General features: G+C 44.2%; 1 protein-coding gene across 1 annotated transcript in view; it reads left to right on the top strand.

The window, feature by feature from the left end:
• Positions 1-12,871, top strand: part of Px (MAP7 domain-containing protein plexus) — an 88,000-nt gene that overhangs the window by 68,951 nt on the left and 6,178 nt on the right. The window contains exons 9-12 of the mRNA XM_077420554.1: positions 6,968-7,218; positions 9,086-9,330; positions 9,484-9,642; positions 9,768-9,910. Of these exons, the coding sequence (XP_077276680.1) occupies positions 6,968-7,218; positions 9,086-9,330; positions 9,484-9,642; positions 9,768-9,910 (798 nt within the window). The remainder of the gene's footprint in view (positions 1-6,967; positions 7,219-9,085; positions 9,331-9,483; positions 9,643-9,767; positions 9,911-12,871) is intronic.

Here is a 12,871-nt window from a genome sequence, read left to right as displayed (position 1 = left end):
CGCGTGATGATAGTACTGTGCAGTGTGCAGCGGTAGTACTCAGCGTACGCCATCCCGATATTTTACACGGAATACCCGAGATATATCGGGCTACAATGACATCACGATGGCTCCGCGCGAAATAGTCGCATTATTCGCCAAATACCGACCGGTGGGCGGAAAAATGTCGGGAAGAGACGCTTTACGGATTTTACGACGCACCAGATATCTTCCTGGCTAAGATTGACGTTTCTCTCCACGGTTTTTGAACAACAAAGTTGAAGCGCAAACGTCGTGCATTCGTCGCGATAAAATTGCGCGAAAAAAATTACGAAATCATCGAGGTTTCTTTTTTTTTTTTTTTTTTTTTTTTTATGCGAAGAACGTTGTCTGTCACGCATAAAAGTTGGCGGTCGCTGTATTAATGGCGGAAGGAGACTTCCCGATCCTCGCGGGCGGAAGTAGAAGTGAACCGCGTGTTTGAACCATAAAACTAATTTGCAATTCGTTAGACTCGTTGCGATTACGCCAGCGGTCGGAATTTATCGAATGCGAGGGTGGTCATGAATAAGTGGCGACGGGTCGCATCAGGTACAACGGCGCTTTAAATAATTCATGCCACGCGAGGCATCAGGTACATACACGCGCGCTTCCCTCGCGGGTCCGGGGTCCGGCATTTCCGCGACGAAGCCCGCTCTCTCGCGCGATGCCCGGCGTCGCGGCGCCCCGGCTCTCGTCGGGGATTTATGCGCCCGCCGTCGGAACGATACCCCGTTTATCGCGACGACGCGGAAATCGATCGAACGTTCGCCCCCTCGCGTTCGCGAGCCAACGGGGGAGAGAGAGAGAAAGAGAGGGAAAGAAGAGGGACGAGATCCTGCAGGATGGTCGGAATTTTACCCTCGCAGATGGCGACGACTACGGCGTATCTCCCCCCCTCTTTCCTCTCCCCCCACTTCGCCTGGCGTCTCTTCCGTTATGTTTCGCGCCTGCCACATCCGCGTCGATGGTCTCGTCAACCTTACAGAAATCGCTATCCACCTGTTGTCTGTCTGTCTCTCCGGCACTTTATATCCGCGAATATGGATATTTTCCGTCGCGACTCCATTTTACGTTTTTAACATAATTAAACGCGGAATAACTAGGAAATCCGAATGTACGGCTTACTAATTAAAAGTTGTAATAATCAGCAATATATTTAAACGTGATAAGCAAACTCGCGCTGTTTTTAATGTCTAAAAACATATAAAAATGTATTTTCTAAAGTTGCTATTTCTAAAATATTAAAATTTAAAAAAAAAGGAAAACTACATGGACATTTTATCTAATATATACTTTATATTTAAAAATTAGTTTAACATCGGATCTTAATGGATAAAAACGAGACGAGCGCTTTGAGATAAATAATAGATATATTTTGTAGTGTTGTACAAATTGTAAAATTATAAATTATTTAATTGCGTTTCATAAACCAGTATATTATCGACAATATATGTATTTTGCCGAGCCTGTCGAACGATTAATTCGCGTCGTTGCGTGGTTTATAAATGCTGCATCCTCCATGATAGATCGACCTGTGCTGCTCTTTGCTTCGATGCCTCCGTGCTCGTAATGAATCTTTTATTATCGTGACCGGTCCGTGCATGACTCTATAAACGAGATAAAATGATGATTGCTTCGCTCCCACCTTTTCAGCGATGCGACAATTATCTCTTTGTGCGTTCGGCATCGTCAATTAATATCTGTCGAACGAACGAAAATGATAATTACTTTATCGGTATATAATATTTAAATTGTAGCGTTACCCCCCTCCCTTCTAATGTGGCACGCGTAAAGGACTTTCCTTTGATCTGCGCACCATAATGCGACGCATTTTATCCACGCAGCGTGATGACCTCAACATATTTTGTACGTTTTCGTCCGCCGCGCATTTGTGCAAATTTTGTCGCGTTGGCATGGCGAAAAATACGAATGATATTTCCACAAGCATGATTGTGGCGCGTTGAAAGCGACCCGCTTTTCAATAGGGGCGTTTTATTTCCTGCTGAAAACCGGCAAGTTTATTACTTAGAACAACGTCGCGACTTCGTCGTCGGCTTATTACGTCACTTGTATGCAGATCCGAGGATTTCGTGTCTTTAAGCACTTCGCAAACTTGCCGACGAACGTCGTGTTCGAGCCTTGCCGCGAGTCTTATCGCGCGAGCCCCCCCGGCTACGCCCAGCCGCCTCTTTATAATCCGAGACCTGGCGAACGTAATGGCCCGGTAAACGCGAATCGCAATAACTTTATCGTGACCGGCGCGGCGAGGTGTCACGGGCGACACGCGAGATGAAGCGATATTCTGTCGTAAAGCCGGCTACGAGCCGAGCGAACGAGCGCGAATGAACAGCTTACTCGCGAGTAAGCCGCTGGCATTCATTCAGGTGAGTCTTTCGTGCTTGTTCGCGCTCATTCGCTTGGTCCGGGTTGATATACGCTCTGAATATTTTCACGTTAATGCTAGATTTATACATATACGCGAAATCAATGATCGGTTTATTCTCTGTCGTTATTATTCTCATTTTTAGTCGCGTCGCGCAGCTTATCTTATCCTTTTTAGTCTCAAGCCCGATTCTTCTCGGATGTCTCACTCCCGAGAACTAAGAAGGAGAATGGCGAGTCAACTTTCCGCTAGAAGAAGATCCTTCGCGACTTAGAAGATTTAACTCGGTGATGGGAGAGGGGAGGGCTGGGAGGACAGGTGCGATTTACGCGACGACCCTGTATATCGGAAGCGCTCGGTGAAAACACTTCGGTGTAAAAACAGAGTTAGTGGCGTAATTCGGTCGCAACCATCCCCATCCACGCGCGTTCCCCCCCCCCCTCCTCTACGGGGCGAGGAGCACCCTCGTCGTCGCTCTCCTCCCTTTGCTTTTTCGCGGGGACACGAGAGTGCGCCGTTGATAGGGTGTACTGAGAGAGAGTTGGCAGGGACCGTAACGGGCCGGATTCAGGCTCTCTTCCTGTCTTAGTAGTGTGGCGTTACCATGGTAACAGACTGTAAGCCGCTTAACACCCCCCAGTGGCCCCGCTCTGCCCTGCTCGTCTCTCTCTCTCTCTCTCTCTCTCTCTCTCTCTCTCTCTCTCTCTCTCTCTCTCTCTCTCTCTCTCTCTCTCTCTCTCTCTTTTCCCCTGCCGCAGCCTCCTCGTCCTCTTCCTCTTCCTCTCTTCCGAGCCCGACGGAATTCTCGTGGCACCGACACACGGAGTCAACCCACCCCGCAGTGATACTCGTGGCAGAGCGGACGGTAGTAAATGTCGTTTTCCCCCTCTCCGCCCTGCCATCCCCATCTCGCCATTCTCGCTCCCCGCTCCGCCAGCGGGCATGTTTTCGCACCCTCGTCGGTAACGAGCGGGCGAGAAGTCCCTCGACTCGGCGGAGAGGATATCTCTCGTCTGTCATCGACGACGATCGCTCCTTCGTGGAGATGTATATCCAAGCGTAGAGGAATAGGAGAAGGAGGAGGGGGAAAACGACGATTAGCGTGATAGAGTGTCGGCGTAGGATAGCGAAGGGAGAGGGAGAGGGAGAGGAGGGGGAGATAAGTTAGAGTCTTGGTCGTGTGAGAAACAGGAGAAACTTGCGGTCGGAAGTTTCGGCGACGAAGTGCATGAGCGCAGATTCTGTTCAGACGCCACATCTCGCAGTTTATTCAAATGCGAGCAGGGGGTGGAATGTGCGGTGAAGGGATGAAGAAGGGGGACGCCGACCGTGAGTCCATGAGAAGGAGAGCACGGAGTGAGAGACAGAGATACATATATGGCGTGCCCGTTAAATGAGAGCGCTTCTCGCAAGAGGTGGACAAACCCCTTCGAGGATGACGCGCGACACTCTCTCGCTGCAGTATCGCGGAAAAAAAACCGATGACGGATACTCTTTCTTTTTTGCCTTTGTCTTTAACGACCAGCAGCGTGACATGCGTTGTACTTACCTCATCAGTTGTTCGCCATTAACTTTTCCCATTCCTTGTTACGGCAACGTTGACAAGTGAGAGATGGGCGACGTCGGAGAGCCGAGCGGATAACCGAAACGTGGAAATCGAGCGACGTGAGCGCAGCGGGGGTGAACAATGCGAGGCGGAAAGGAATCCGATTCTGGTTTCGGGGGTGGGAATGGCAGAAGAAGGGTATGCGGAGGAAACGATGGGCTGAATAGAGATGAACAATGAATATGTAGCCCGGAGAAAGGAGAGAGAGAAAGGGAGAAAAGGGCGCGTAGCAGCGCGAAGACGTCTGCATTCCGTTGATGAAGAATTCAATGGCGGGGTAGAGTACTCCCTTTGAGAGGGAGGCGAGGGCCATCAGGCATTATCTCTTTATTTTTTTGTTCTACCCATAGGCTTTTTTTTTTTAGGGAGGAGAGGGCGATTTTTTCGTCCTCGGCCGTTCTCTTTGCGAAAACAAAAGACCGTTCGCATGCCGACGTGCGTCGCTAACTTTGAAAAAAAAAAGGAGCCTGAAGAGAGATGGCCGCGATCTTTCTCCGCTAGCGTCGTTTCGCAATTTCTGCCTTTTCTGCATATGGGTTTTTTTATTCTCATTTTAATTAAAATCTCGATATCTGCCTAGTAAAGTTCTCTTCGAGTTCTTAAGCGTCTAAATTGCACGAAAGACAATAACGATTCTTAACGCTCGAAGAGATGAAATCTGAAGCGAAAGAGTTCCAATTTTTTAGTGGAAATTTTTGGATAAAAATTTTTTAAGTTTTCCATGATTTCCATTCTGGCAGTTTAAAGATTTCTATGAATTTTAAATAGCGTTCCAAGACTTCTGTTGAAAAGTATAGACCTCTTAATTCTTATTGAGGTACAAAAGTTATGACCAATTTTCTTAACGGAAATATGAAGCCCATATCTTTGGATTTCTATTTTTTAATTCAGTTAATCGTTAGAATTGTTTTTGAAATGTGTCAGGAATTCTGAAACTCTTTGGAAGAATTAAAACTTTAATTGTGACTTGGCGGTAGTTATGCTGCTATTTTTTAAATGATTTTGATTACCCTATTGAACTTATTTTAATCTTGTGAAACCGATGTGGAAATATCAATGCTTCATGCGATATCATAGCTTTGCAACTTTACGCAGTGTCGTATACATATGCATATATATGCATATATCCATAACATTGTACATGTACGCAATGCAATGTCTGCGAGGAATCTAGAAAACAATGCCATGAAAATGTAATACATTCGGGAACTTCTTCACATTGGTGTCAAGGATGTTATACCATAACGCCATTTAATTAAACTGCGTAGTTGCGCGTCATTTTTTAACATAATGAAGGACATAGGTCGCACGTAGCATTTTTGCAGTGCATACATTAATTGAAAAATGTTTTAATCAATAACGTTAAATAATGCGAAACTATTTTATATAAGTTTGCTCGTTGGATGGTGTATCACACTTATTGCGATACTGTCTAATTCTCTCTTTCTAATGATCTTAATCGTATTTTTTTTATTGCGGTATCTCGGCATTTACTTTCGATACGTTTTTCTCTGTGTTGCATCTCAAGTTGCGGTTCAAGTTAAAGTTCGAATTGCAGCTTAATGCCTCCTCGCTCGCCTCGCGCGTACTTCGACAATAAAAGCACTGTTCCGTACCCATCTATTATTACACGCTTATTTTACCGAAGCGTTAACACGATCGATCTATAATTATGTTGGAATTAAAATTATGTCTACTTTGTCGATTATCCAGCTCGCTTTACCAGCCGCGATTAATTGTCGCCGTCGGTTTGTCTAATTAACGAGCGCCGGTACGCGCGTAGCGGCCGACGATATATTTTATTACCAGCTCGCTCGATACTCCTCGCCGTAAATTTTAATTATTGCCGCCATTACGGCGGCCTAACGCGCATCGCGTTTTATCACTCGTCACATCCGCCGTAAAATCAGGAATTCGAGAAAGAGAATCGTAGACTTTTGACATTGACGTTCGATCGAACTTTATTGATGATAGTCGTTAGTTTTAGCCATCGCGACTGATGATCTCTACTAAAAAGAAAGAAAACGCTTTTATTTTGTATTTACTGCTGCCTTAATTCTTCGTGAGCGCGATCATCACTGGAAACTATCGAAAGATGCAAGATGCAAAGTTCAAAATTATGTTGCTACTATTTAAGAAAGTGATTCATTAAACTCTTCGAAATTTGGACGTTCGTAATTTCGGGGTCTCGGGTTGATCGATCGAAAAGATACTTTTAGGCCGATGCGTCTGACTTTGCGTGTACAGGCTCGTTGATACTTATTCTCTCTCTTGCCTACCTCTCGCCGACCGCCTCGCAATTAATCTCCCACGAAGTCGATCATGCTCGGCCGACCTCCCCGGCGGGTCACGTCAACACGAGTGCGACCTCCGATCCCGCGAGGAGAATTATGAGGCGCGCTCGTTACCGAGCACGAGAGAAAGATAGAGAGGGAGCGAATGCACGTGTGTGGAGACGACGGGGTCGCTCGTTAATCTTCGCCCCGATAACGCCTCTTTCACGACGAGCGTACGAAACGTACGCGTTTATCGAAAGTTTGTTACCGCGAGCATCACGTTATGGTGAGAGAGCCTCGAGCGCGCGACATCGATAGGTAGAGTCGGGCAAATGGCACGGTTAATCGAATTCTCGTCCGGGATAATTAGGCGTGCGACATATGTATCCGCCGAGCAACACGTGCATCTCTTGAACCGTCACGAACGGAGATTGATTCGGCAAGTCGGTTGCGAAAATCCAACGAGAGGAGGATCGCTGCATTTCAAGCGGATCGCGATTACGTTAGACGCGCCGCGACATTTGTTTGTGTCAAAAACGATCCGCGCCCCGCCATGTCGGACGTGTTTCCCCGACCGTCGAGGTCAAGATCTACCACCCCGTAGATCCCGGAGTTAAGTTATGCGCGAGCGTAAATTTCACACGGACCTGGGCATTGACCTCTTGCGCTCTTTCTTTTCAGGTCTACAGCCCGCCAGCACCAAAGCTCAGCCAACCTCGATTGGCAAGTCCCACCGACCCAGTTCCGGCGTACTACCTCAGGGTCACACCCCGGGACCTGGACCGGGCGGGCAGCAGAATAGCAGGAGCTTCGCCGCCGCCTTGAGGAACCTTGCCAAGCAGGCGGGCCCGGCACCTCAGGAAGAGGAACCCCGTGCCAGCCCGAAGAACCGGGCGCCACCGCCCTTGGTCAGAGGTCCTTCCCCTGCTAAGGTGAGTAATTGCACCGGTCGCGTTATATATACCTTATCCTTCCTTATCCCTCTTTCTCGGCCTCTCTCGCTCTCGGGGACAGAAGTGCATCCGTCTCGAAACGCGAACAAAGGTACCCTCGACCTCAGACTCGGTGGTCCCCATGATCGGAATTATAAGCGGCCGCCGCTTAGGTACATAGCGGGCGCGGCTGAGAAAAATCGTTGACATCGGTCGTCTTTGGCTCCTTCTTCTCCTATGCGACGTGAACGACGCGTTTCTTTTTCCCTTTTTTTTTCTCTTTGTGCGGTTAGGCTGACGAAGAATATCGTAAATGGATATGGAAGTGCACGGGCCAAAGGAGGGTGCATATATTTGCGTTCCTCGGAATTTTTTGAATTTGCTTCTGCTGATGACGCGATTTATTTCACTGCATTACACCGAGAAGAACTATTGCAATATTCGCAGAAAATTTCTAAAGTGGTGCGAGTACCTCCTGCGAGTCACGTATGTTACAAATCGCACGGGAGAAAGTCTGTGTACGCGCGACAAAATATTTTTCGATTCACTCAAGGCGGAAATTATCTCGGCAGAAATTCAATTCGAAGCTTAGCGACCTGGAAATATGTTGGGAAATTAAAAGATTTTAATAGATGACTCTCGAGATGACTTTTCATCTGATTTTTGTGCGGCGGATTGTCTGTAATTAAGAGAAAGCGTGTGAATTCCGGAACATCGTGCGCGTGATATCTCGGGCTATTCTTCAAGAGTAATTGCTACCGGAAATTAATGCCTTCGTCATCAAAGGCGAAAGTGTCGAAGTGGGATAAAATTACATCTGCCGAATGGCGCGGTAGGAATGATTGCGGAGGCATGCGAATCAAACGGCTTCGAAAGATTGCGGAGTGTCAAAGACGCGGAAGTAGATCGAAAATACGGCCAATCTCGGGAACGAAATGAAAAAAGTGGTTACTCTAGCGGAAAGAGAATAAGGTATCTCCAATTTCCCGATAATCGTAGAGATCAAAGATCTTTTTCCTACCTCGACCCTCGACTGTATATCGTCCGCTATTGCATTGCAAATGTGAGACTTTTCCAAGCCTTGGCTCCCGCTGACAATCTGGGTTAAGTAATCCGAACTGAGTGGTACATTTCCTCTTTTTTTAGCTTCGTCTTATTTATAATGTAAACAGAAAAATTCAAATTTCCTGTATATCGCGTCGTCAGCAGAAGCGGATCTTCCTCTTGGATAAACGGAAATGAGATTTTAAAAATAATCGGATGAATCGCCTGAGTTCAGAAATCTTGCAAAGCCCGTCGGACCGATCTGCTTAACGTTATTTAACATTTGTCTGCAATAGTGATTTTTTTGTTTTGTTATTTTGGATCGTCCGAAGGTACGCATTGCTCCTACCAATTTCCATGACGAAGTCATCCGAGCGGCAATTCATTGCCGGTTCGGTGCACGACTTCGTTACAACGCCCGGCAATAAACTGCGAGACCGCTTGTAGCGTCTAAGTGGCGGAAGAGACTATAAGCTGAAGAAAATTTCAGGCAATTTGCGTCTTCGTCTAACTTCGTCCTTCCAGGAAATCGTCTTGGAAATATTGTTAACTCTCGGAACAAAACCGTGCCTTGCACTAGATCATTTTTCCCACGAGTCACAGTACTCGCCGCATTTTTTTTAACTCTTTAGTTTGATAAAGCGCGATACATCATCTGTTATTTTGAAGACTAAGTGTGAAACGCATGAATTATTCAGGTTTATTAAAGAAACCGCGTTATCGAGTGTTATTGATCACATCGTCCAATTGCCGCAAAAAAAAGGAAGAAAGCATACGTGTCTGCCGCATGGACTAAGGAGTATCGTTAAATTTATTTTTCTAGGAGAGATCAACGCACGAACGAAGACCTGAAGAAATTCCCTCTTTGTATACAACTGCCAGACCCGTTGAAACCAGCAAACACAGCGTAACTGCCGCGGCTACCGAATTGCTGGCTCGTTCCGGTTTTCAACCGTATCGGCCCGAGCACCATCCGGCCCATCCACCGGCATTCGCCTTGGACCCCGCGACCTATGGCGCCTATCATTCCGGTCTCTATCCACCGCCGCATCTGCCGCACGCTTATAGGTAAGCAACAATATTGCTTTAATCGTTTAGCATTGTCAAAATAGAAAAAGAGAATAGAAGAATTTCACATTTTCCTCTATTATCAATCTCTAAAGTTTTTCTTTCTAAAGTTTTAGCCAAAGTTTTAACTAATTCCGTGTGTTCTTATCGCAGATTAGAGGAACAATTGTACTTCGAGCGATGTGGAATGATAAGACCGCAGTTGTTTCCGGGACTGCCATCGTATCCTCTGTACGGACTGAGATACAGTCCCGATATGCTTCCTCCGCCGCCCGCCTCCCTGGGCCTCATGTCTCCCGTGATGCACGAACGGTAAGCAAAAAGATTCAGAGAGAGAAAGAAAGAGAGAGAAATAGAAAGAAGGAGAATCGTTGAGCGAACGGTCGGGAAATGCCGAACTTCTTCATTAACGCCGCGGCGCGGTTCTCCTTTTTCAGACTGAAGCTGGAGGAGGAGCATAGGCGGCAAGTACGGGAGCAGGCTGCAATGCGGGAGGAGGAGGAAAGGAGAAGAGCAGTGAGAAGTTCTGCTCCCGCTGCCCCGGTACCCGCGCCTGCCCCTGCATCCGCCGATTCTGCAGGTGAGCGAGTCGCTCCACCCCCCACTGCCTTTCATTAAAACAAAACAAAAAAAAAGAAAAAGAAAGAGAGCGTCGATCGAAGCGCAATCGTGATCCGTCGTGCGATCACTCGTTAAGACGCGCGAGATCGTTCTATCTTTCTTTCTTCTTTTCCTTTAAGAAGTTTTCTACGGCGCAGAAATAACCGCGTGAATTGTCGCGTATTTCTTTCATATGGCCATATCCAGTTTAGTAATTTAGGTAGCATTTTCTCGAAGCGGTGCCGAGAACAGAATCTGCATTATCTATATAAATCGCTCGTTTGACACGCGCACGTTGTTTTGTTTAATTTAATCCCCCCCCTTCCGAGAACGAACTCGCCAAGAGAGATCGTATTCTCAGCGGCGATCGTCGTTTACTCGGCGTTCGAATGACCTGTATTGCGAGCCAAGTTCTGTAGATAGACGGACTGGCGGCGCGAGCGAGGAGAAGTTGTTGTAGAAATATGACTGTGACCTCGAGAGAATTCGAAGAGAAAAGAAACAAACGGAACAGACAACATACTACGCTTCTAATTTTAATCTAGACTTAATGAAAGTTATAGTCATAGTTATACTCTCGTTTCTTACTCTCGCAGGTAGCGTTGATATCTTTTAGATAAACACGCGATTTGGAGACGGAACAGAGTTTAAGGTGGATAAAGTATACGTTGCGAACAAACGAACGTCGAACGAGCGATTGCGAACCTTTGAAATATTCGTTAGCGTTCAGTTCTGGTCGCAAAGTGATCACATCAAAGAAAGCTTAACTTGATTTCGCGTTTGCTTTACTTTCGTTGTTCGTTCGCCCAGTATATACCCATCTTAACAATGTCGCCCTTCGGCTCGACACCAAATTGTCAAAAGTGGGCTTAGTGGCAAAAAAATCATTACTCATCTTAGTTCGATCCGAGATACGAACGAAATTATAGACGCAATCCAATTTTCCGAGACCCGATTTAGTTGTTTTTTATTTACCTATTTACGGACCGAAGTCAGACTTATCTTCTGCTGTCGCTTTTTATTAATGTCATGTTAACAGTAAGTCGGCCTTCGGTCGACTATACACCTGTTGTGTACACGACGTTCTTCGCATACGTGTTTCAAATTTTTTTCGTGGTACTCGAATGTGAAACCACTTACTGTACGACGGCAGGTTTGTTATGTAGTTAATCGTTTTTGTAGTTAATAACAGCGAAACCTAAACATAAGAGTGCACGCCTTCTAAAGAAAAGGATTTGTTGAAGTTCAACGTTGAGTTTCATGAATACTTATAATTAATACTAAAAAATTAGGTGTCCTGAAATATTGACGGTAATTCCCCAGTTACACAGGAGATATTATATATTAAATGGAAAGATGACTACTGTTATATACGATAAACGATGTATTTAGATTATTTTCAATTTTCTTGATATCAAGTTATATATCTTTCTTAATATATTATTATTGTTAAGATATGTGAGCAAAATTGTATATTTATTGATATTTTATGATTTGAGCGTTCATTTATTTGTTAGTATTTTTTATTAGGTATCATAAAATTAATTTTTTATTAATTAGAATCGTTAAACAAATGATGCATGTTTTGTGGAACGAAAAACACATTTGATTATAACATAGTCCACATAATGCACGTGCATATGTGTGGCTAAATATTTATAATTTCAAAGCGTGGACTTAGGTAGGTGCGTAAATGCTACAATTTAATAGACTAATTATTTCGATACCAAGTGTTCTTTCATCAGGCGCCATGCACTCTTGCGTTAGTTCCCGCAACTGTTTTAGAAATTTTGCAATTAACCAATTAATGTCAACATAGTTTCCCTTAATTGTATGGTAAACATATTGCTCCTCATACTGACTGAATCAACCGATGTATATAAACTTTATCATACATGTTCCTTTATCAAAATTATACCATTTTTATATATAATTTATTATGTAAACATGTATATTTGGACTACAAATGAAAATAAAACTTGCAGAAGATATGATTGCAATTTTAGTGGACTTAGAATTCTTGACCCTCAAATCATTTTCTGAAACAGTTTTGGGGAAGATTCCGTAATTCGTAGTCCGATTACTTTAATAATATGTATATTTTACTGCAATTATTATGAGAAAAGTACACTCGCTACTATTAATACTAAGAGCAACGATGATAGCGATTGGCCCGATAGTTTAGAGAGAGACAATTGGTTTATTTTTTTTTTTTATTTTTTTTTGTTTATTGAAAATATGACAGTAATCATCCCCAATACTTCGATGCGAATATATTTAAGGATTTTTTATAGCGCTGAAATAATTAAGCGAAATGAAAGGTAAGTTGGAATAGATGAACTAATAATTACGAAATAAATTCGTAAAATTCCACGTTGCATACCGCCATTCTGTATATTAATTGCGCAGGCGTTTTTGTCATCATTTAATGCGTAGTAAATTTATAACGTCCATTAATTAGAAATATTGTTAAAAAGCGATATAATTTGGTCGACATAAATCACAGCAAACTTTATGAAACTTATAAGCTCGAGACAATAAAAACAATTTACAAATATTTTCTTCACGCTTCTCCTCGCGCGCGAACTTATCATAAAAACTTATCTAAAAATATGACAAAACATTACAACCATATTGAGATGAAAGCAACTACATTTTATACTAGATATGCTGAAGATATTGAAAGTTTTGGGTTATTTACACGAGATGGTGAAATCTGGCTATAGCGATATGTTGCATTTTCTTTATCCTTCAAAAAATCTTTCACAAAATAATTTTCTCTTCGGTCTCGTTTCAAACTTCAAAATTGTTTCATAAGTGACAATAGATCTTGTACGTACAAAGCATGTTTACAAACAATACAAGGAAGATTACAACGTATTGTCGTGGCCAAGATTTCTTTCATTGTAGAGTGGAAGATCATCAAGCACTGTGTTCGGGA

Source organism: Temnothorax americanus, unplaced genomic scaffold (assembly GCF_048541705.1).
Source record: "Temnothorax americanus isolate GAGA-0224 unplaced genomic scaffold, ASM4854170v1 Scaffold6, whole genome shotgun sequence".
In the NCBI taxonomy this organism is placed as follows: domain Eukaryota; kingdom Metazoa; phylum Arthropoda; class Insecta; order Hymenoptera; family Formicidae; genus Temnothorax; species Temnothorax americanus.
Note: the sequence above shows the minus strand (reverse complement) of the source record. Positions and strands in the feature narration are given on the sequence as shown.